This window comes from Pinus tabuliformis, chromosome 8 (genome assembly GCF_031772625.1).
Source record: "Pinus tabuliformis cultivar Carrire ecotype Pingquan chromosome 8, CPIR1, whole genome shotgun sequence".
Classification (NCBI taxonomy): domain Eukaryota; kingdom Viridiplantae; phylum Streptophyta; class Pinopsida; order Pinales; family Pinaceae; genus Pinus; species Pinus tabuliformis.
The window spans coordinates 1,583,570,537-1,583,597,014 of record NC_142294.1 but is presented as its reverse complement, the minus strand read 5'-3'; the positions used below and the strand labels follow the sequence as shown (position 1 = coordinate 1,583,597,014).

Genomic DNA, 26,478 nt, shown 5'->3' with positions numbered 1-26,478 from the left:
TTGCATAAAACTAATTTCTAAGTCATGATTAGTCTTCATGGCCTCAATTTCCTTAGCATGCTGATTTTGCATGATCTCCATCTCCCTATTATGTTTTTCTAGGTGGGTGCATAAATTTCTCACATCATTGGCGTAATTAGTTTGATTAATCTCCACATTTTTTACCAGTTGCATTAGTTCTTGTATAATTTGCCTTTGATTTTCCTTTTCATTGTCGAAACTGGTTTTATAATTTGTTCCTGCTTTTCCACTATCATGGATTTGATCTACAATGGTACATGTGGATGGCACATTCTGATATGAAGAATTGTCTTGGAATCTTTCACCGATAGCTGAACCTTTCATAAGATTACTTTCATTCTGTTGCACAATTTTAGGGGCAACAAACGAGCTATCTGGATTACCATATCTATCTTTAAAAGCATTGACAATGTCTTGTAAAGAAGTGAAAGAATCCTTAGGACAATTGTTAAACCAATTCAAAGCATCACCCTTTAAAGAAAAGACAAAAAGACACATTTTGACATCTTCATGATTATATTGAGGGGGTCTACAATATATGATCATTATACGAGTAAACAAGCCTAGATGTCTTTTAACAGCGACTAAATCACCACTTGAGAACAGAGGTAATTTAGAAATGGCCACTTCTGGAATATCATGGAGATCATCAGTAAAATGACATGGTTTAAACGAATAATCCATGATGAATAACGAGGGACCAAATGGATGATAGAAAGAGATCTCTGCTCAAGAAAATCAAGAGATGAAATAAGTGGAGTTGCCACTTGAACAATGAATCTAATTCTAGGAGCCAAAAATCAACAAACAAGCTGATATGAAAGAGGCTTCTTGTCTGGGAAAAATAAATGAAAAGAAATGGAGTCGCCACCCAAACAAGAAACGAACTGAAGAGTAGTTGTTGATATGACGAAAGATAAGGTGATGAAAAGATCCAAATGATGCCAAAAAATGTTGAATGTATCAGCTCAAATGAGAGATGAGAAAGATATGAGAAGATGAATGTCGTTGAAACGCCAGGGACAGAAAAACTCTATCCCCGGCAACGGTGCCAAAAAATGTTGGTGTTGCTGGGCCAGATGAAAGGATAAGAAATGAAAAGGATGATTGTCGTTGAAACATCGAGAATAAAATGTCCCTGGCAACAACGCTAAAAAATGTTGTCGCACAGATTGTCACGACAACGCTCAGACCGGGGGCTGTCACCCTGATCGTTGATCTCTTCGTTTAAGCTGTCTCCCGAGGCTAAGGGGGGTGGACCCTATGGGATGAATGAAGACCAACTGTGGACCAGTTGGGTTGGGAGACACATTGAGGGGAAACAAGCACTTGATTGATTTTATAAGTTAATGTACCAGTGCCTTAAGGAGCTAATGATTAAATGATTATTTATTGAATATTGCAGAAATATGAACCTTGTAAAATAATCATTTATCATCGAATATCCCAAGCGATACAAGCTATTCAATAAACTCCACGCTTTAATAATGATCTAGCAATTAAATTTTAAAAGATTAAATGCTTTAAGCGATCACAAAATTTAAACGCTGACTAGTTACCACTTTCATATAACTAACTTTAGACGAACATTTAAGCGCATTTAAGTATAAAGAAATGGAACATATCTACCACAAAAATGAATTTTCAATTTTTTGTTAAGCTTTTTCAAATTGTTTTGATTTTTATAGATATTTTTATCATTTTTTTCTTATAAAACAAAACAAAACTAAGCAAAAATTAAAATGAAACTTAAAATTATTAACGTTAAACTAAACTAAATGAAATTTAAAATTACTACAACTAAATCCTAAAAGCAAAATATGAACCCATTAAAATCTAAAATTTAAAACTTTTTATGATTTTTTAATTTTTATGAAATTTTTTATTTTTCATGAAATAAAAAATAAAACAAAACTATTTTAAGGTAAGATTCTAAAATAAAAAGGAACTTTATTTATTTTTATTTTAAAAAACCTTTTATGAATTTTTTTTTTTATATATATTCTGTTAAATTTTTTAGGATTTTTTAAATATTTCAGATTTTTTTTTTCATCAACAAAATCTAAATGAAAACAAAAATTTAATTTTGAATATTTAATTTTTATTATTATTATTTTTTAAATGAAAAGTTAAAACAACTAATAAAAATAAATTGAATTGAAAATATATTATTTTTTATTTTTTAGATTATTAATTTCAAATGTAACGAATATCATAAAATTGAAATGTAAAAAAAAAAAACTAAACTACCTACACCGTAAACTATAATAACATACAAAACTAAATTAGAAAACACCTAACTTAAAAACCCCAAACGAAAAAAAAAAAAAAACTGATATGCGTATATACATAAAATGATATCAAATCAAAGGCTCTCGAATATTTTTATTTGATGCTGTTTAATGTGCAAGTGAACGCAGGTTTATGGCAGGCTTACAGGATAATGAGGAGGAGAAGCCGTGAGCAGCGTGAGGGAATAGAAGGATGAGAGAACTGGTTGCGAGAAGAAACGTGGGTGGATGGATTGGCAGTGGGAGAAAATTAATCACGTGGACAACGGAGACTGCGTGAGGAAATTTGCTGCTAGCAGAAAACGTTTGCAATGGATTTTCTGAATTTTTGGAAGAGGCTACTGAGGATTGTCTTCGCTTGCTGCAACGTACAGGTATGGCAGCGATAAGTACACAGATCCGTGGGCAACGGAAAGAGGAAAAGCGTGGAGAAGTGATGAAAAATGGGCGTGGGTATTTCCTGTTGCAGGTGAGGAGAAAAGAAAAAGGCAGAGATGGAGTTGGCTGCGTGAGGCAGAGAGTTTGATGGGAGAGCTGAAAAAAAAGGAAACACAGAGAATGAACCCACCGGAAAAGAAAGCACAGATGTATGGCAGCACTGTAAAATCTGCAGGCCTTAAAAAAATTTCGAAATTTCTCTCAACCAAAATGAAAATGAATCCCCAGGCAGCAGCAGACAAATGACAAAATTCTCCAGAAAAACTGATAAAAAATTGCAGATCCTTTTGCTTCAGATTTGCCGAATGAAAACCCCACAAAAAAAATAAAAAATTTCTAGACCTGAAATAAATACCCCTGCGATATATGATCTTGAGGCCAGATCTTACCCTCTAGGGCCTAAATCTGGCTTCAAGATTGAAGCTTACCTTCAAATCTGCAACCTGTAACCTGCAACTTGAAAACAAACAGACAGAACTCGAATATGCCAAAAAATATAAAAAAAATGAAACCCTAGAAACCCTAAGAACCAGCTAAATAATTACAATAATTACAGCTTAGAGGCTCTAAATAGCCAGGTTCAGCCGAGAACTTCCCGAAACGCCCACTGATCTTCTCAATAAGGGTTTCGTGCACAGCTCACTTTAACCATAAATAAAGAGGGAAAAAACAGTACTAGATTCCAGATGCAATGGAGATACCTGCCATTATTTCAGAAATCTTATTACCATTCAAACCCTAGTAAGTGAACAAGATACCTGTGTTCAACAGTACTCTACATCAAGCTATTACTAATGGCCGAAAATTAAATTATGCAGAAAATAAATAGCTCACAGCACTTCAGGAGAGTAACACTAGCAAGATTTCAACCCCAAAGTCTTTCTTTATTTGCACCAGAAAAAGTTTACACAAGAGAGCTTTCTTCAGCACAAGACTCACAGATCGAATCTCATCTCAAATGACCCCTAGCACCCTATTTAAAGAAAAAATTCCCAACGGCTAGTTCGAGTGATCCATGTCAACTAATCTCGACCGTCGATGAGAATCAAGATTTCTTTTAATCTCATCCGTCGAATTTTTAAATGCATTTTAATATATTAAACAATTAAAATTCTGCATTTATTTACTCAAAAATTTGACTTGTTATTATTTTATTTTTCAAATTTTATTTATTTATTTTTAAAATTTTATTTTATTTTATTTTTTATTATTTTTTTAATTTATTATCATTATTTTTTTAATTTTTTTTTTTAGTTATTTTTAATTTTTCTTTTTTATTATTTATATCTTTTATTTTTTATTTTTTTTTTATTTTTTATTTTTAAATGGATCCTCGAACTTAGCCTTTGGAAAAATTACCTAGGACCTAGGACTTAGGACTTATGACTTATGAGGGGATTAAAACATTTTCTAACCCTCAAGACACTTTACATCATGACTTTTACAATTTTACATCTCAAAGGGGAAAACCCATTTGACATAGACCCTCATAGACCACCCAGTTTTGCGACACAAATATAATCTAGCAGATCAACACACTAGGATTCCCCTAAGATTCTAATGACAAAATTCATTCCGGCTTTCGGGTTAGGCTGAAGGAAAACTCTGCCGATCATGGATCGGTGAGACAAAAAACCTTCTGGAACGTAGATTATCACTAGAAAATTAGGTCCACCTAGGCAATTTACATACATGACTCAGATCTGCTAAGATTATTTACAATTTACACATGCGGACTGGGTTTACAGCATAACATGATCAGGTCGATGATGACTGTCGAACGGCACAGACATGTCGATCAAACGCTATCCCTTTTGCGAAGAAAAGGGGGTGTACTGCTAAGGGAAGTTGACACGTAGTGGTCAACAAGCACATTAGTAAGCATTCTGAGGGAGTGTTTTAATGATTTTTAATGAGAGCAAGTATAAGATGCCTGTGTATTAACTGCTGTAATATTCTTTTTTGAATAATATTGAGCTGGAATGATTGCTGTTGGAGTTTGCATTACTGTTCATAATTTCCACAGTGCACAAATATCTGTTTAGGTTCCATAGAATGCAGTGTTTGCACTCTGGAAATCAAGTTAAAGAAGTTTTAGTATATACAGATCTCGGCTTTGATAGGCATAAATTACATTCCAAGTTTTAGGACTTGTAGGTTTCATTCTTTGAGTGCATATCTGATCTATGATGTAAATTTTAACATTTCCTAGAGGAGCAATTTACCTGTTATTGTACTGTTCTTATTTTCTGATATAGCTGCTCATTTTACAATGCAAACAGGTTTCCAAACTTGGCTTAGGATGTATGGGACTTTCAGCATTCTATGGTGCCCCTGTTGCTGAGGAAGATGGTATTTCTTTGATTCATTATGCTTTCAACAGAGGCATCACTTTTTTTGACACTGCAGATGTGTATGGACCTTTCACAAATGAAGTCCTAGTTGGTAAGGTATATTCAGAATTTTATTTTCTTTTGCAATCAATTAAGCAATGCCATTTCTAAAGTAATTTCAATGTTTGCTAATGCTTTCTGATATTGCTGATTGCAATTTGCATTCCAACCAGTATGTGTAGAAAGCTACTATGAAAATAACCAAATACATGAGGAATATTCCTGTCTTAGAAGCAGTAAGCAGAGTCAGGAATTGCTGCCTGGTTTGCGTCATGTGATGTCACTTTCTTGGATGTGCTTATCCTAATTCCACTGTTGATGTCATTATACATTATAACACGAGAGGGGAAGTTTGAGATAAACCATTATATCTAAGATTAAAGAATGAAGGAATAGAGAAAAATATTGGTAATGGGTAGAGTAGATATCTATCAAATTGACCTATTCATAATTCATAAGAAACGAGTCTAGAAAAAGAAACAACTTGTAAGCAGATGCATATAGGAAACAGATTATATCTACTTGTCCATACATCCAAATTCGTTGGAGATATAACATATATCATATAGGTATAGCTTGTACTCTAAATTTTGTCATCTCTTATTCAACTCTGGAATTAGATAAGGGAAAATTTAAAGGAAAAAGATATCTGCCAGGAGGCCCTTTTTTGTTAAAATTTTGTCAGGGAACAAGTCCAAATGCAGGAATATATATTTACCATTTGGAGCTCATTTATGGTCCAGTTTGATAGACTATGCACTGAATGTGCTTACAAATCCTTCCCCTTCAGAACAATCAATAAGTTAGGTAAGATTAGGGATGGGTATCAATTGGCTCAGATTGTTGTTGTAACATTGCCTTGGGAACGTCCTTACAAAGTGGGATGAGTGGAAATGAAGAAAAGTCCCAAAGGTTTGATTTTGCCAATGCTGAATCCAAATCAATCTCCAAGATGTATGTTTGGAAACTCTCTCTGGAAAAATGCCTTGAAAAATAAAATCATCTACCAAGCTGCTCCTCTTGAAGTCCTTTTTTCTCAGAATGATCCCCAATTCAATCCTTTTCTGTCCATGAATAATATTAAAGGTGACATTGGAGAAGGGAATGTTTTCTTTTAATATTATTGTTCACATTTATGCTCCTGGGTTACCTGATTAAAAAACCTAGCATGATTGCGTTCTCGACCATCCAAAACATAAAGCATGGGTTGTGAGAAATACAAATAGCTACATTTTAAGTAATAAAGAGATTATGAGCAATCTAATAGAATATTCATGGATGAAGCAGAACCTGATCTGATAGTAAATATAAAAATCGGTAAGGTACTCTTGTTGCTGGTAACTCCCTCATTCACCTTAAAGTTAAAGACCCAAGCCGATTACAAATTCAAGGCAGAGTGAAGATATACACACTAATGCTGCTGAGTCCTTACTATTATTGGACCATATCTTGCCTCAATAATAAAATTCCATGTCACTTGAGAAGACCTATATAATGTGGCACATTATTTGATGTTGGCTAATCCACACCTTAAGTTTGAGTTCATAAAGAAATCAAACATGCCAAAATTCATTGGTTAGTTGGAATTAGTTGTGGATATGTAAACCACTTGTGCTTCAAACTGCTCTAGTAAATCATTGAACTAATCCAGGTGAATGTGGGATATAATGGTCATTGACTACTAAAGATATTAATCACTTTTTTTAACAAGATGTCTGTAATTATTACTATGTGGCAAATGTTCCCTGCCCTACTATTGCAGTATTACAGTGGAATATAGCCGGTTTGCAATACTGTTGAATGATCTCTTCCACTGAGAAGCCATAGGTGAGGATTATTTTCACCATAATATTGCAAGACTTGCACCTAGCCCTAACCATATGAAATGGACCATTTGGATGGGGAGGATGGCCCATGAGGGGATAAATTTTTCTTTGGGGGATCTGAACCTTAGAAAGGGAATATGGAACATTTCCATTTACCATCTAACCAAGACTTCATTGACATGACATGCGTTTAAGTTCGAGTTTACAGAGAAACAAGATCTAGATTGTTATTGCTAAGAAAATCTACTAATATCAGTTAGAAAGATAAATATTCATTAATGAATGCACTATATATATTGATGCTTACAACAATCATGGCCTGGTAGAAATTTTGAAAATCTGCCCAATCTGAAATATTCCATGTCTTTTAATGAGGTCACAGATTTATTGCATAGAACTTGCAGCCATAGGCTGAACTGAAATATTAAAAAATGTTGAAGTTTCTAATTTTCCTTAGAAACCGTTCATGCACTTTTTCTGATTTATTCCTACCTACTTGTTATTTTTCTTTAACAAGTTATTTACAAAGTAAATACTGAAAATAAGCACCAGTGCATGCTCAACATATTACATATCGACAACTAAAAGAAACAAGAACAAACACACCACATGACACCATTATTTTTGGACCAACGTCCCCGGAAAAACCCAATGTAGGAAAACCGGTGCGGCTATCTGAGGGTTTTCTTATTAAGCAATATCAGAGTACAATCTGGGTGCCGAAACTGGCCTACCCAACTGAGAATTTCCTTAGCAGCTATACCTCACAGTTTGAGAGAAATCTCCTCGCTGAAACCCTGGAAAATCCTTTTGGCAGCTCCTCAATACAAAATTGCTCTGCAACCCCAGCGTCTGCCCAATCTAGACTGCGTCATCCCCTCTCTATCTCACGCTGGCGCTGTGTCAGCCTCTCTTGGCCTGCGTCAACCTCAGGAGGCCCTGCATCAGCTTTCTGGGCCTCTACATCAGACACACTGGCCTCTCTGGTGCTCTGCGCAGCACTTGGCTGCCTTTCGTGGCCCTGCGTGAGCCCTTGCTAGCTCTGCATCACTCTCCTTGGCTGTTGCACTTCTCTTCTGGCACAATCTCTGCCTTCTCTATTTCTCTGTATTCAATGCCCCTCAGCTGCTCTCCCGATCACTGATTCTATCTCTCTTAGCAAACCCCACTCTAGAGAATAGAATGACTGATCACTCTGGTGTACTTCTCCAAGTGACCTTCAAGCCTCCTCTTATACTTTTCCTGTTGACATCTCAATGGCCGAGATTAAGTCCCTAATCAACGACTAAGATTAGATTTGGTTTGATCCATATCTTTTGGACCATTCTAACACAGATTCATATTAATACACATTAATATTTTATTTTCCCTAAGTTTAGACTTAGGGACTCCATTAAAAATATTAATTATTTTAATATCTCCTAATCTGTTTAGAATTTTCCCAAACCCTTGTTGGGTATTGGAGATCTCATGTGCCCCAACCTCTCCATCAAATTTCGTGGCTAGAGCACATCCGATGCTACCCCAAATCAACACTCCCTCTTAGCGAGGACTGTGCTCTAGAAATACTCCTCACTGAGTATTACTCTGATAATTCGGCATCAGTACCTATGCTGATGCTAGGCCCTCTTGCCCACCATCGTCCACACCGCTGCCTCCTGTGTTGCGGCCCATGGTTCTGCCACTGCCACTGCTGCATCTGTACGACAGCTCCCTCTGCATCCGTGCTGTTGCTGGTCCTTTCTCCCAGCACTGCATCCGCACTGCAGCTCCTCATCATGTTGCATCGTGTTGCCCATTGCTGCACTACAACTTAGTTACTGAGAAGTAAGTAACTGATCTCCCAACTGACCTTGTTGGGCTAGAAACACCCACTGATGCTGAAGCTCCCTCTGCCGTTGACAAGTGCTCCCTCTCTGACCTATGTGCTGCTGCAACAACTCCCTGCATCTTGCATCGTTGCACAACTCTTTGTGCCATCATGCACTGGTGCAACACTCTTGTGCCTCTTGCACTGCTGCAGCCTGCTAGCCTCGCGTTGTCTCGGGACTCCTACACTGTAGCTCTCTCTGCCGCTCCATCTGCATCCGTCTCTACCAACTCGACCAGTCTTGCTACTCCTCGTCGGGGCTCCCATAGCAAGGTATAATCCAAGAGGTTGGGTACCTCAAGGATCCTGCCCCTCATCGCCTGTAGTCCACCTGACTACAGCTCTATGTCTCCCCACTTCCACTCAAGTGGTACGTGTGCACTCATGGCACAGTCAACGTCTGTCAAAACTTCCTTCTCTGCGCATGCTGGCGCTGCCTTAATCTCGGAAGACTCTTCCTTACTCTTCTTCCTTGGGCACTAGGTCGCATAATGACCCATCTCCCCACAGTGGAAGCACTTGATCTTGGAGAGATCTTTCTTCTTCCGCTTCTCCTGCTTTCCCTCAGATGTTAGGGCCACATCCTCCTCCTGCTGAACCTTGATCCCTTTGCTGCTGCTACCTGTCTTTAATTGTCGTCTAATCTCTTCTTGGCTAATAGTTGCCCACATCTCGTCCCAAGGTAGGAGAGTCCCTCTGCCCAGGATACTCTGAACAAACACTTCCCAATCTTCTGAGACAACATTCAGGGTTGTCCTCACCATAAGCTCCTGATCCGGTGTCGCTCCTACAGCAATCAATTGGTCTCGGATCTCATTCAGTCCTCCGAGGAAGGTGTCAACCGATTGACCCTTCTTCATCTGATATGACCTCATCTAGTTCTCGAGCAACATTCTTCTTTGCACAAAAGTATGCTGGTATAGGTTTTTGAGAGCCTCCCACATCTCAATTGCCGTTTCCTTCTCGACTATATGTGGTACCACATGATCCTTGACTGCGTCAAGGATAATGGATAATGCACTTGGCCCTCTCCATCTCCTCTTCGTACTTGTCGTTATCATTGGGTTCTACTGGGATAGCTATCACCTTCAAGGCGAAGTTCTTGACACGATTCCTGTTAAGCACTGATAAGATTTTGGCCTTCCAGATTGTGAAGTTCGATGCTTCGTCTAGTCTATCTTGGTCTCTTACCCCATGTAGTGCCATGAGGCCCCTCTACTTCTCTCTTGGCAGTTCTCTGTTCGACTCCTCTGAGTCTCTACTTCCCATTTGGAAGTTCTCTTCTGGACTCCCTCTGAGTCCTAATTTCCCTCCTGGAAATCCTTTGATCACTTGTTGAGATGCTCCCTGCTTTGATCGTCTTGTGCAACTGCATTGCTGATCTAGGTTCCTCGGCTAGAAACCCTCGGTAATAACTCCTCTGGCCCTTCTCTGTCAGGTATTGTTCTGACTATAGTACCTCACCAGCTCCACTCTGCAATATTTCTGCAGCCTTTTAGACTTCAACAACTGCCTTTCTGTGAACTGCGTCAACCCCTCTCTGCCTCACGCTAGCTCTGCGTCAGCCTTACGTCAACCCTCTGGCCCTTTGCGTCAGCAACGCTGGCCTCTCTGAGGCTTTGTGCAACTCTCGACTTCTTTTACGTGGATCTGGCTGGCTTTGCGTCACACTTCTTGGCTTTTGTGCTGCTAGAAACAACTTCTGTCACATCGGGACAACTGTTTTCTACTGCTATTGCTCCACTCGGATGATATCTTTTAGTCCTCCTGTGATCTACAATCATGCTCTGATACTATGTTGAAGTTTCTAATTTTCCTTAGTTAGAAACCCTTCATGCATTTTTTCTGATTTATTCCTACCTACTTGTTATTTTCCTTTAACAAGTTATTTACAAAGTAAATACCGAAAATAAACACTAGTTCATGTTCAACATATTACAGATCAACAACTAAAAGAAACAAGAACAAACACACCACGTGCCACCATTATTTTTGGACCAATGTCCCCAAAAACCCAATGCGGGAAAACTGGTGCAGCTATCTGAGGGTTTTCTTATTAAGCAATATTAGAGTACAATCTGGGTGCCGAAACTGGCATACCCAACAAAGAATTTCCTTAGCAGCTATACCTCACAGTTTGAGAGAAATCTCCTGGCTGAAAGCCTGAAAAATCCTTCTGGCAGCTCCTCAGCACAAAATTGCTCTACAACCCCAGTGTCTGCCCAATCTGGACTGCGTCAGCCCCTCTGTCTCACGTTGGCCCTGCGTCAGCCTCTCTTGGCCTGCGCCAGCCTCAGGAGGGCCTGCATCAACTTTCTGAGTCTCTGCGTCAGACATGCTGGCCTCACCGGTGCTCTGCACAACACTTGGTTGCCTTTGCGTCGCCTTGCGTGAGCCCTTGCTGGCTCTGCGTGACTCTCCTTGGCTGCTGCGCTGCTCTCCCAGCACAATCTCTGCCTTCTCTGTTTCTCTGTACTCAATGCTCCTCAGCTACTCTCCCGATCACTGATTCTATCTCTCTTAGCAAACCCCACTCTAGAGAATAGAATGACTGATCACTTTGGTGTATTTCTCCAAATGACCCTCAAGCCTCTTCTTATACTTTTCCTTTTGACATCTCAACGGCCGAGATTAAGTCCCTAATCAATGGCTAAGATTAGATCTGGCTTGATCCATGTCTTTTGGACCATTCTAACACAGATTCATATTAATACACATTAATATTTTATTTTCTCTAAGTTTAGACTTAGGGACTCCATTAAAAATATTAATTATTTTAATATCTCATGATCTGTTTAGAATTTTCCCAAACCCTTGCTGGGTATTGGAGATCTCATGTGCCCCAACCTCTCCACCAAATTTCGTGGCTAGAGCACATTCGATGCTACCCCAAATCAACACTCCCTCTTAGCGAGGACTGTGCTCTAGCAATACTCCTCACTGAGTATTACTCTGATCATTCGGCATCAGTACCTATGCTGATGCTAGGCCTTCTTGCCCACCATCCTCTACATCGCTGCCTCCTGTACCGCAGCCCATGGTTCTGCCACTGCCACTGTTGCATCTGTATGACAGCTTCGTCTGCATCCGTGCTGCTGTTGGTCCTTTCTCCCAGCATTGCATTCGCACTGCAACTCCTCATCATGTTGCATCGTGCTGCCCATTACTGCACTGCAACTTAGTTACTGAGAAGTAAGTAACTGATCTCCCAACTGACCTTGTTGGGCTAGAAACACCCACTGATGTTGAAGCTTCCTCTGCCGCTGACAAGTGCTCCCTCTCTGAACTATGTGCTGCTGCAACAACTCCCTGCATCTTGCATCGTTGCACACTTCTTTGTGCCATCCTGCACTGGTGCAACACTCCTGTGCCTCTCGCACTGCTGCAGCCTGCTAGCCTCGCGTTGTCTCAAGACTCCTGCACTGTAGCTCTCTTTGCCGCTCCATCTGCATCTGTCTCTACCCACTCAGCAAATCCTGCTACTCCTCGTCGGGGCTCCCTTAGAAAGGTCTAATCCAAGAGGTTGGGTACGTCAAGGATCCTGCCCCTCATCCCCTGTAGTCCACCTGACTACAACTTGATGTCTCCCCACTTCCGCTCAAGTGGTACGTGTGCACTCATGGCACAGTCATCATCTGTCAAAAGTTTTGTCTCTGCCCGTGCTGGCGCTGCCTTAATCTCGAAAGACTCTTCCTTACTCTTCTTCCTTAGGCACTGGGTTGCATAATGACCCATCGCCCCACAATGGAAGCACTTGATCTTGGAAAGATCTTTCTTCTTCCGCTTCTCTTGCTTTCCCTCAGATGTTTGGGCCACATCCTCCTCCTGCTGAACCTTGATCCCTTTGTTGCTGCTACCTGTCTTTAACTGCCATCTGATCTCTTCCCGGCGAAGAGCTGCCCACATCTCGTCCCAAGGTAGGAGAGTCCCTCTGCCCAAGATAATCTGGACAAACACTTCCCAATCTTCTGAGACAACATTCAGGGTTGTCCTCACCATAAGCTCCTGATCCGATGTTGCTCCTATAGCAGTCAACTAGTCTCGGATCTCATTCAGTCCTCCGAGGAAGGTGTCAACGGATTGACCCTTCTTCATCTGATACGACCTCATTTGGTTCTCGAGCAGCATTCTTCTCTGCACAGAAGTATGCTGGTATAGGTTCTTGAGAGCCTCCCACATCTCAATTGCCGTTTCCTTCTCAGCTATATGTGGTACAACATAATCCTTGACCCCGTCAAGGATAATGCACTTGGCCCTCACCATCTCCTCTTCGTACTTGTCGTTATCATTGGGTTCGACTGGGATAGCTATCACCTTCAAGGTGAAGTTCTTGACACGATTCCTGTCAAGCACTGATAATATTTTGGTCTTCCAGACTGCGAAGTTCGATGCTCTGTCCAGTCTATCCTGGTCTCTTACCCCATGTAGTGCCATGAGGCTCCTCTACTTCCCTCTTGGCAGTTCTCTGTTCAACTCCTCTGAGTCTCTACTTCCCGTTTGGAAGTTATCTTTTGGACTCCCTCTGAGTCTTGATTTCCCTCTTGGAAATCCTTCTACCGCTTGTCGAGATGCCCCCTACTCTGACTGTCTTGTGCAACTGCACTACTGATCCAGGTTCCTCGGCTAGAAACCCTCAGTAGCAACTCCTCTGGCCTTGCTCTGTCAGGTATTGTTCTGACTACAGTACCTCACCAGCTCCACTTTGCAATATTTCTACAGCCTTCTAGACTCCAGCAATTGCCTCTCTGTGAACTGCGTCAGCTCCTCTCTGCCTCACGCTAGCTCTGCGTCAACCCTCTAGCCCTCTGGGTCAACAGCGCTGGCCTCTTTGAGGCTCTGCGCAACTCCCGACTTCTTCTGCGTGGCTTTGGCTAGCTCTGCATCACACTTCTTGGCTTCTGTGCTGCTAGAAACAACTTCTGTCACCTCAGGACAACGATTTTTTGCTGCTATTGCTTCACTTGGATGATGTCTTGTAGTCCTCCTGTGATCTGCAATCATGCTCTGATACCATGTTGAAGTTTCTAATTTTCCTTAGTTAGAAACCCTTCATGCACTTTTTCTGATTTATTCCTACCTATTTGTTATTTTTCTTTAACAAGTTATTTACAAAGTAAATACCGAAAATAAACACCAGTTCATGTTCAACATATTACAGGTCAACAACTAAAAGAAACAAGAACAAACACGCCACATGACATCATAATTTTTGGACCAATGTCCCTGCAAAAACCCAATGCGGGAAAACTAGTGCAGCTATCTGAGGGTTTTCTTATTAAGCAATATCAGAGTCCAATCTGGGTGTCGAAACTGGCCTACCCAACAAAGAATTTCCTTAGCAGCTATACCTCACAGTTTGAGAGAAATCTCTTGGCTGAAACACCGAAAAATCCTTCCGGCAGCTCCTCAGCACAAAATTGCTCTGCAACCCCAGCGTCTTCCCAATCTGGACTGCTTCAGCCCCTCCCTGTCTCACATTGGCCCTGCGTCAGCCTCTCTTGGCATGTGCCAGCCTCAGGAGGCCCTGCTTTAGCTTTCTGGGCCTCTGCATCAGACACGCTGGCCTCTTTGGTGCTTTGCGCAACACTTGGTTGCCTCTGCGTGGCCTTGCGGGCTTTGCGTCACTCTCCTTGGCTGCTGCGCTGCTCTCCCGACACAATCTCTGCCTTCTCTGTTTCTCTGTACTCAATGCTCTTCAGCTGCTCTCCCACTCACTGATTCTATCTCTCTTAGCAAACCTCGCTCTGGAGAATAGAATCACTGACTACTCTAGTGTACTTTTCCAAGTGACCCTCAAGCCTCTTCTTATACTTTTCCTGTTGACATCTCAATGGCTCAGATTAAGTCCCTAATCAACGGCTAAAATTAGATCTGGCTTGATCCATGTCTTTTGGACCTTTCTAACACAGATTCATATTAATACACATTAATATTTTATTTTCCCTAAGTTTAGACTTAGGGACTCCATTAAAAATATTAATTATTTTAATATCTCCTAATCTGTTTAGAATTTGCCCAATCCCTTTCTAGGTATTGGAGATCTCATGTGCCCCAACCTCTCCACCAAATTTTGTGGCTAGAGCACATCTGATGCTACCCCAAATCAACAAAAAAGACACTTGCAAATATCTCAATTCTTTCCACCACTAGTCTAGTCAAGTTCAAGTAGATGAAAATTGCAAAATACTTCAACACTATATCAGTTCAACAGCCCTTAGAACATGATCAAGTCCAGCATGCATATCTTAAAATTAGATTCATTAATAGTAGAAATATAAAAGCACATTTCAGATCTGAAGTTTCATTCAAGACATGGCAAATCACTCAACATTTCAGCATTGTTGTCCCAATAAACCAGTGTAGCAAAACTATTAATTTTAGATAACAATGGTATGTTCTATGCTTAAGAGCAATTTACTTCAATTTTCTTATTAGGCCAATATCAATTTCCAGATTAGCAATCACATTAACATGACAATAAATCCAGATAGAACATAAATAAAACAGTAGAAGGCAAGCCAAGACAAGAGGACACAAGATATGGCGCCGACTAGGGACAAACCCCAATGTGGGGAAACCCTTTGATCAATTCTTCCTGTTATTCTTCAAAAGTTCAACAGAGAGAAATAGTACAATATGTAATATTCACTTGCCCAGTCAAAGTGAAATCCGTCCAATCAAATAGCAACCACAGAAAGCCCTAACTAGAAAGTCAATGCTGGTCAACAGGGCAAAATTTGACCTCCAAAATAGCTTGGTCAAACCCAGTCAACTTGGCCTCCAATAGTCATTCGAATCAGCCCAAAATAGTTCCAAAAAACTCAGTCGAACTTGGTCAACGAAGATCAACGCTACAGTCAAACCCTTCTGTAGTCAACGTTGGTCAAACAATACGTATTACCTCGATTTCTGTGCCCATAAATGCAGTCAAACAAGTCAACTCTGGTCAAACTCATCTTGAAATTTGGTCAACAATGGTCAACGTCCAAAACAGAAAATTGCATCCTTTCCTTCGCATGTGTGGAGAGAGAAGTTGCCCAGAAATACATACCCAATCCGATGAGGAGAGAGAGATGTGTGAAGATGAGTGAGCAACTAAGGAAGAGGCTCCTTTGATTTATATGCAACGTTGAGGATGAAAAGATGTGACTGTTGGGTTTCTAAGCCTACATTAGTTTGCTGGCTGACCTTGATAATTTAATGATAAACAAAATAAATTCATAATTCCGTTTGTAAATGTCAGAATGAGATGATCTTTAGATCAATCCTACACCTCTCAGAGAGAGGAATCCAATAAAAATATCAGCTGCATCATATGAGATGTCCAAGGTGGAGTTTGGCCCTACTTGCCAAATTTAACACTCCCTCTCTACTAGGAAGAACTCCACCTGCCAAACCATTTGACGATCAGTACCATACCTGCTCTGCTGAATCATGAAGAAATAATGAAGAAGAAATAATTGAGAATGTGTCGTACCATTCTCCACTAACTCGAAGTTAGTCTCCAATAATCGGGAGTGTATCATACTACTCTCCACTGACCCGAAGTCAGTCTCCATTGATCCCAGACCAATAGACATCCTAGTATAGGGAGTACGGTAGTACACGATGCGTCCATCGGTAGTACTATGGTCCCTATCCTCATTTCCCTACTCATTGGCCAGATGAGAGGTACTTCCCATGAGTCCCAAACTTCATGGGTAGGATGTACCAGCAGGAGAAGGTGAACCACTCATCCTATGCATATCTCAACATGGGGTATCACAGGGGAAGTTGAACCACCTTGTATATCGCCCACCACTAGGGGAAGGTGAACCACTTGCCCTATGGTCGCTCATCACTCGAAGAAGTACCCCAAGCCCCCCGGAGCTCCCAGAGCTCAACATCCATCTCATACGGGACCCTCATAAGAGGGTCTCTCCACGACTCCAAGTCGTTCACGAAAGGTTAAGAATTTGACCTTCCCCAAGGGCTTCATAAGAATATCTGCAACTTGATCATCAGTCCCAATATGACGAAGCTTTATTGCTCCCCGTTGTACCATATCCTGGATAAAGTGGTACCTGATATCAATATGCTTGGAGCGGTCATGAAACACGAGATTCTCAGAAAGACGAATCCCACTTTGGTTGTCACAATAGATCACGGTGGTATCTAGCACATGTCCAAACAGCTCACTAAAGAGCTTCCTCAACCAAACAACTTCACAGGAGGCCATACTAGCAGCAATGTATTCAGCCTCAGCGGTGCTCAAAGCAACCGACTTTTGCTTCCTGCTCATCTAGGATATCGAAGCAGAACCTAGAGAGAAGCAACATCTAGATGTGCTTTTACGATCCACCACACTACCAACCTAGTCAGCATCAGAATAACCATGGAGCCTTACATTTCCGACAATGTATCTCAGTCCATAGGTGATTGTGCCTTGGAGATATCTCAAGAGACTCTTGGCAGCAATCCAGTGCGTGTGATGAGACTTGACCATAAACTGACTCAATGTGTTCGTTGCAAAACACATGTTCGGACGAAAGTTCACCAAGAACTCAAGGCCCCCACGAGTTGACGATACTTAGAAGGATTTCCCAAATCGGGCCCAGCCACACTTCCGCATAACTTCTTAAAGTTAAGTTCCATTAGAGTAGTCACAGACTTGTAGTCCACCATCCCAAATCTTTCAAGTAGCTTCACGATGTATTTTCCTTGAGAAAGGAAAATCTCACCTGGCTTTTTCCAGACCTCCAACCCTAGGAAGTAATGTATCAATCCTAGGTCCTTCATCTCGAATTCAGAAGCCAACTCCCTCTTACATTGATGAGTAAGAGGGTCTGCACCAGTCAGAAAGAGATCGTCCACGTAAAGTACCAAGATGAGAGGTCTATCATTCTAAATCTTAAAATAAAGGTTCAGATCAACTTCACTTCTCGTAAATCCTAGCTTCATCAGATAGTTGTCGACCCTCTCATACCAAGCTCGGGGAGCTTACTTCAACCCATAGAGGGATTTCTTCAGCCTGCATACATGTGTCTGACGATCTTGAACTTTGAACTCCTCAGGTTGTTCTACATAGACTTCCTCCTTAATTGAACCATGTAAGAAGGCGGTCTTGACATCCATCTGATGTAGATTCCATCCTTGCGAGGCAACAAGGGCTATAATCGAACAAATGGTGGTATATCGGGCAACAGGTGCAAATATCTCATCGTAGTCCACACCTTTCTTTTGAGAGAAGCCTCGAGCAACAAATCTAGCCTTGAACTTTTCAGCACTTCCATCAGCTCCATGCTTGATCTTATAGAGCCATTTCGAGGTGACAACAGATTTGTCCTTGGGTCTAGGGACCACATCCCAGACATCATTCTTCATAATCGACTCATACTCTTCGTTCATAGCATCCTTCCAAACTTGGTGCTTCACAACTTCTTCGAATGTGCAAGGCTCAGATTGAACAATGGTGTTCATGGTAGTTAAGTACCCTTGGTACCTATTTGGCTTCTTACTTTCACAAAATGCCCCCCTTGGTGCAACATGTCTCTCGGCATCTTCGAGAGTTTCCCTAAGCCATGAGGGTCTCCTTTTTGAGGAGGAGGGCTCACGAGGGGGTGGATCAATGGGATCCATTGGTCCTTCAGCATTGGGCATCAACTCGTCCTACGGTTCTCCCTGCTTTCTTGAATCTGCTTCTTTGTCTTTCCTTGGAATAGGAAGGTTACTAATCTTTCCAAGGGTAGCATCTTCATTAAAGGTGACATCATGACTTATCTCCACTTCTCTTTGACCAGGCACATAGATTCTATATGCCTTAGAAGTTTCACTGTAGCCCACAAATGTTCCTTTCTTCCCAGAAACATCCAATTTGCTTCTCTTTTATTTTGGCACATGAAAATATATGTGGCTACCAAAAATTCTAAAGTGAAAAACATTAGGTTTCTTACCAGTGAAAACTTCTTCGGGTGTTTTGGAGTCCAACGCTTGATGAGGGCATCTATTTTGAACATACACGACAGTGTTTGCAGCTTCGGCCCATAAGAACTTCGGAAGGCTTTGATCATGAAGCATGGCACGAGTGGCTTCTACAATAGAACGGTTCTTCCTTTCAGCAATACCATTTTGCTCAGGAGTAAATGCGGTAGTAGTCTCCCTCTTAATGCCAACTTCTCTACAATAATTATTGAACTCATTTGATTCATATTCGGTTCCATTATTGGTCCTCAACATTTTGATCTTCTTCTCTGTTTGATTTTCGACCAAAGCTTTGAAAGAACGGAACGATGAGAATACTTTGTCCTTCTTCTTCAAGAAATAAATCCAATTCTTGCGAGAGAACTCATCCATAAAGATAGCATAATATAAATATCCTCCCAAAGAGTTCACGGGCATCATACTAGATAGATCAAAATGAACAAATTGCAATATGTCAGTAGTCTTGCTATCACTGGAGGGGAATGGTCCCCTTGTATGCTTTCCTTTGGCACACCCCTGACAAACACCTTCATGTTCTACTTTAAATTCGGGCATACCTATCACCATCTTCGTCACATTGGGTAGAGCTTTATAATGTAGATGGGCAAACCTTCGGTGCCATAATTCGGATTGAAGTGATGTGTCGCAAGACATAGCTCCTAGTGGACTTCCTCCAACTTGATATGGGCTATCAACCCTGAATCCAAATGTAAATGCATCTTTAAAATTTTTATTCCACACACGTACCTTTCCATCAATGAATGCCACCTTGAATCCTTTGTCCTCCATTGCCGAGATAGATACCAGGTTCTTCTTTAGATTGGGTACATATAATACTACTTGTAAATGAATGGTGTTACCTTGATTCAATTGAAGAGTAACATTCCCAACTCCCTTCATGGGATAGGTGGCATTGTCCCCAAGAATGATTTCCAAATTTGTATCCTTTTCTATCAAATTTGAAAGAGCTTCCTTATACCCAGTGAAGTGCCTTGAGGCACCACTATCAATCAACCAATTTCCCAAGGTGTTCGGAGGAGAGGCAGTAGAGAGGGCCGATAGAAGATAAAATTCTTTTTGCTTGTTATCAACAACATTAGATTCATCATACTTGGAGTTTCTTGATCTCTTGGGAGGGCGACCATTTCCTTGTTGATTAGCGGGAGCATTCCTTTTTCCTCTGTTGTTGAATCTGCCATTCCTTTGATTGTTGGTGCCCCTGAGATTGTTGTTGTTGTTGTTGTTGTCATCATCATGAGGTGTATCCCTTCTATTAGGACACTCCCTAGCATAGTGGCCAAACTTGTTGCAAATGAAGCATCTTCCCTTCCATTCTTGAAACCTGGTCTTCCTTGACATTGCTTCTTAGAACCTGCATTGTTCTTCTTTTTAGCATGAGCGAAGAATGCAGTAGGATCATTCCTATTTGAAGGCATAGCTAGTTCCATCATCCTTGTTTCTTCTCGAGAACATCTGATCAACAATTCTTCAAAACCTGGAATCCCGTCGTTGTTATGAATAGTATTGTTGAACATGTGTCATTCATGAGGGAGTCCTCCAAGGGCAATGAGAGTAAGCTCCTTATCAGCAATAACTTCTCCAATCGAAAGAAGATCATTTTTGATCTCAGTAATCCTCATGAAGTAGGATTGAATGTCTTCACCTCTTCCCTTCTTTATATCCTTCAACTTGTTTTTGAGAAAGAGAACTTGGTTTGCATTGCTAGCTTTGAACATGCCAACCAACCTGTCATATATCTCCTTTGATGTGTTCAAATCAAATACGTAAGCAACTAAATGCTTATGAATAGAATTTCTGATGATCTTCTTTGCTTTGACTTCACCCTTCTTGTACTTTGTCTTAGAAGCAGTTGGGAAGTAGGTTCAGAAATCTTTCCCTGCACATAGTCCATAACATATTGCTCTTCTAAAGTCAAATCAAGGGACATCTTCCATGCATGATAATCGAACTTATCATGAAGCTTGTCATTAGATTTGAAGTAGGATGTGGAGGCCATTGAATCTTCTCTTTGTCCAACAAATCTCAGTGATTGCTCTTTTCACTCTTGCTTGGGCTTTGTCTTCACCTCAGCTCTGATACCATGTTAATTTTATATAACAATAGTATTTTCTATGCTTAACAACAATTTATTTCTATTTTCTTGTTAGCCCAATATCAATTTCCAGATTAACAATCACATTAACATGACAGTAAATGCAGATAGAACATAAATAAAATAGTAGAAGACAAGCCAAGACAAGAGGACACAATATATGGTGCCAGCTAGGGACAAGCCCCAATGTGGGGAAACCCTTTGATCAATTCTTCTTATTATTCTTCAAAAGTTCAGCAGAGAGAAAGAGTACAATATGAAATATTCACTTGCCCAATCAAAGTGAAACCTGTCCAGTCAAACATCATCCACAGAAAGCCTTAACCAGAATGTCAACGCTGTTCAACAGGGCAGAATTTGAGCTCCCAAAACAGATCGGTCAAACCCAGTCAACTTGGCCTTCAACAGTCATCCGAATCAGCCCAAAACAATTCCGAAAAACTCAGTCAAACTTGGTCAACACTGCATCAAACCCTTCTGCAGTCAACGCTGGTCAAACAGTACAAATTGCCTCGATTTCTGTGCCCATAAATGCGGCCTGCCCAAACAGAATTTTCCCTAACAAAAACGCAGTCAAACAAGTCAATGTTGGCTGGTCAATGCTGGTGAAACCGTTCCTGAAATTCGGTCAATGCTGGTCAACATCCAAAACAGAAAATTGCTGTCTTTTCCTTCGCACGTGTGGAGAGAGAAGCTGCCCAGAAATCCGTACCCAATCAGATGAGGAGAGAGAGATGTGTGAAGATGAGTGAACAAATGAGGAAGAGGCTCCTTCTATTTATATGTAACGTTGAGGATGAATAGACATGACTGTTGGGCTTCTGAGCCTACATTAGTTTGCTGGTTGACCTTGCCAATTTGTTCATAAACAAAATAAATTCATAATTCCATTTGTACATGTCAGAATGAGATGATCTTTAAATCAATCCTACACCTCCCGGAGAGAGGAATCCAATAAAAATATCTGCTGCATCATATGAGTTGTACAAGGTGGAATTTTGCGCTAGTTGCCAAATTTAACAAAAACAACCAGGAAACTTGCTCAAAACACATGAAAATAAGATTTGTAATAAGAGAATTTTGGATAGCAATTGTACAAATCATATCACAATATGAAGATAAAGTACAACACCTCAGCGTTGCCAATGCTAGTACATCCATACTTTCACCTTATCCTGAGCAAGGACTCCTCCAAAGCTTCCCAAACCCTAGCTAGGGCATCCACAATTACTCCTAGCCCTAACCAATAAAAGCAATGCCTAGCAAAACATTGCACCTACATATACTAGCTTCTCAAAGAGCTCAACAACAAGTAGCATCACACCAACCGTGCATATCACAAGCTTTACTCTTCACTTGCATTACATAAGCCAAGGAACCCTTGTGCATGCCTCTTAGAAGCACTATTCTTGTTCCAAGTGTAAATTGTTCTTTTAGGATCCTCCAATAGCACATCATACCAACTATCACATCTCTAAGGTACAATACAACTTATAACAAAGACACTCTCCTCCCTTTATATATGATTAGGTGAGGGAAGCCAATGATAATATGTGTACCAAGTCCACAAGTAAACCTTAATCTAAGTTGACAACAAAGTCCCAAATGGAGTGCTACAGTAGGCATGAATGCCATGGCACAAGAAGGTTTGTAACTTTGTACAATGCCCAGGGTGGTGTGTCATCTAAGTGTCCACATGTCAAGCACTCTTCTAAGCAGAATTGTGTGTTGTTCAATTATAGTTCTCCAACTCGAGCATTCCTCCCCAACATATGTACAAGGTGGCTCAATGCTCCTAGGGCGCCATGCCCAACCTCCTTGTGCATAATCCCTCCTCCAAGGTGCTTACTCCACATGTTCTAAATGCCTGTCCTCCTCAACACATAGCCCTAGTAGAAAATGTCAAACCACCACATGTGTGCCAATTGCCACATCAAGAAGTGTTCTTTCTTAACATTAAGCATACACTTACTAAGCTCTCTAGATGTAAGCCAACCAAAATACAACATAGGGGACAGGGGACCATGAATCTCTCCGCCAGCTAGGTGAGAACACCTTTAGAGCAACCAAAAGCTCACAAGCCTATCCCTGTTTAGAACAACACGCTAGCCTTCACTTATGTAACTTCCAAATTATGCAGTAATAGATATTAGATATATACAGTCTAATAGAATAGAATTCCCTAAACTAAGAAGACTACTGGACCATGGTGTTATAACTGATTCTATTGTAACTGTTCAATGCCACAAAAAATGTTTTCTAGTCTAATTTTAATAGACAGAGACTTTCTCCATATGTCAATGTCAATTTGCATTTCCATATTGCTTTTGTAAGAGTTAATTAATTTCTACATGTCCAATTTCTATAGGGAAATTATGAGTAAAGGGAGGTGAAAATTTCTAAAGGATGAAACTGGGTAGAGGAAGGGTTGTTAAAGTAGGGTAGCTGAGATCATTGTAGGGAAGTGACGGAAATGCGGGAGAGAGTAAATGAATATAAGATCAGATAACTTTATTAACATTCAATGAATTACCAAAAAGGTAGGTCAGTGGGATTGAAAATGGAAATACAATAAACAAAAAGCAAGAGAAAGAAAGAATCCCTGTTTGCTGAATGTTGATATTTGCCATTCTTTTGTCAACAGGCCTTGAAAGGTTTGCCCCGTGAGAAAGTTCAACTTGCCACTAAGTTTGCCAATGTCCTGATAGAAGGTGTTTTTCATGTCAAAGGCTCAGCAGAATATGTACGTAAAGCTTGTGAAGACAGCCTGAAGCGTCTTGATGTGGAATATATTGATCTTTACTACCAGCACCGTGTGGATACTACAGTTCCAATAGAAGAAACTGTAAGATTTCTTAGTCACATGCTTAGGCTTCTAAGCATTCTCAAAATTTTCTTGGCTTATATTCAATGGGAGTTGCAGTTTATAAAAATTCTAGTTTACTGTTGTCATTCTTGGAGTAAACATCTTGCAGATTTCTCCATAACAAGCAGATGCCAATATCTGGGCTCTCTTCAACTAAATTGGAATTTACTACATTCTTGAATGAGGGAACATTCCAGTGTATTTTGAACAGTACATCACTTGTATCATAGCATCTCTTCATCAATGAGAATGGAACATGCTACAGGGACCTGCAAATTTCTAAAATTGCAGTTCTAAGAGATTTTTCCAAGCAATATTGGGAAATGAAGCTTAAAAAATTATTTTGCCTCAATAGATGACCCAAAATCTACATTCGTTTTGCTCACTCTACAAAAATACTCAAAATGACAAAAACCATAACAAAGGAAATGTTCATTGCCATCGCATGGTCGCACAAGTGTCAAAAACCAGACCATGGTGAGTGGATTTGCATTCTAGTATCTAACCTAAAATCCTATATAGCAGTAATTGAAAACACCAATCAAAATTTTTGCTATAGATTACTTTAACCTACAAACACACTCTGCTGGTAGTTAAATATTAACATGCAAATCTGAACACTCAAAACATTCTCATTGATTTTCTATTAAGTGTGAAAATGGAAAACTAAATGCTACAGTTCAAAACTCAAACTCTTGAACCAAAAAGTATTGCTCCTTGCTTCTCCCTTATAGACTAGAAAGAATAGCAGGTACAATCAATCTAGATGCATGCACAACTGTGTCTCTATTTAAGGTATAAAACCCCTAACCCTAGTGTGCCTTATTTGCGTGAATAAATGAGGCAAGTAAGTCTGTCTACTTTGGGGATGATCTAAGGCATGCAAGGTTGCATCGTCTTAGAGATATACGCCCCTTAACTTAGAGTCTTGTACTAGAATCCTCATGCATGGGTGCCTAGGGAACTGCTACCGACCACTTGTGGGTGATATCCATAGGGGGGGGGGGGATTTTTCTCCTAGATGGTCCTTAGCGGGCAGCCAACAGCCCCTTGCAGCCACTAGATAGCTCGATGTGCCACTATCTCTGCCACCTGAGCCAACCATATGGTCCCTCGCCCATCTGTTATGATCGTATGTTTGAACGTGGGCCTTCCAACCTTGAAGGTATGGCTTTTCATTGTGTAGTTTGGTATTTTTGTTTACTTATCATGGACACTTTTGGGCATAGATTAGTGGGGGGATTCGGCGGAAAGGGTGGGCGTGGTTTGTGGTATTGTCTTCTCTGTCCAATTTGATGGTTAAATTGGTATCTTAGTCCCATGGGATCTCCTTTATTGGCTACTAGCTTTAGGGGTGGCACTACAAGGGAGACACTGATTTTGGTTGCGTGGTATCGCTTCCTTGTTGTTTTTTGGTAGCATCGAATGTGCTCTAGCCATGAAAATTGGTGGAGAGGCTAAGGCACATGTGTTCTAAAGAACCCAGAAACCGTTTGGTGAAATCCCACCCGGATTGTATTTTATTAAAATAATTAATGTTTTTAATGGCGTTCTTAAGTCTAAACTTAGGAAAATTAAAGTATTAATGGGTATTAATAAAAATATGGGTGAGAATGATCTAGAAGGCGGATCAAGTCAATTTTTAATCTTAGCCGTTGATTAGGGACTTAATCTCGGTCGTTGAAGTCTCAACGAGAAAAGTATAAGAAGGAGGCTTGGGGTTCATTTAGAAAGACACACACGGAGAGAGCAAATTGATCTAGAGTTTGATTTCTGGGGCTACGAAACTGAGAAATTCAAACTAGGTGATCATTCTGCAGCAGAGGGACAGGGATTGTTCGGGAATACTGGGCAAAGAGGTAGAGAGCCACTAGTGGAGGCAACGCAACATCTAGAAGGACTGATGTTGGGCTAGTCTGGGCCCACACAGTTTTGACGCAGAGCTAGAAGGGCTAGCGCAGCATCTAGAAGGACTGACGCTGGGCCAGTCTGGGCCCATGCAGTCTTGACGCAGAGCCAAAAGGGCCAGCGCAGAACTGAGGCTTTCCTCACGCAGAAAGTCGGAAATTGTCGGAACAGCTGGGAGAGGTTGACGCAGAAATTCTAGGAGGCAGAAGAGACAGTGCAGGGCTGATGCAGGGCCAACGCAGAGATAGCCGGGGTTAACCAGTTTTGTTGCTAGATCAAGCCAAAATCTGCGAGGTGAAGTGAGGTAATCTCACTCAGTTTTCTGCCATTATATTTTTTCTTTGTCATTGGATTGCCGGGAGGGCAACCAACATTGTATTCAGAACTACTGCTTAATAATATAAAACCCTCAAAGCTGCTGCACTGGTTTTCTCGCACTGGGTTTTCCCGTGGACTATTTTGTCCAAAAATAACGGTGTCCTATGTATCTTGTTCTTTGCTCAGTTTCTTGTTTCATGTAATCAAATTAAATTGGTGTAGGCTGTAGAAGTAATTTACTTCAGTATTTTTCAGAAAATAACTTGATAATGTATATTAAAATCAAGTAGGAGAAGTAAATTCGGTTTTGCTGTAGTAGGGGTTCCTTGAGGATAGGAATTTTCACATGGTATCAAAGGATTGATTTTGAAATAGGAAGAGCAGATCCAACGCTGAACAAAGAGGCCAATAGCTGCATTTGGTAGAAATTCGAATCCCCTTGAAGGGATTGTGTAGTCCTTGCTAGGAAGTAGA

The 26,478-nt window shown here is 40.6% G+C and overlaps 1 protein-coding gene across 1 annotated transcript in view; it reads left to right on the top strand.

The window, feature by feature from the left end:
* The window catches only part of LOC149242106 (putative aldo-keto reductase 1), a 430,501-nt gene that overhangs the window by 118,090 nt on the left and 285,933 nt on the right, over positions 1–26,478 (top strand). The window contains exons 2-3 of the mRNA XM_089374178.1: positions 5,033–5,200; positions 23,557–23,757. Of these exons, the coding sequence (XP_089230304.1) occupies positions 5,033–5,200; positions 23,557–23,757 (369 nt within the window). The remainder of the gene's footprint in view (positions 1–5,032; positions 5,201–23,556; positions 23,758–26,478) is intronic.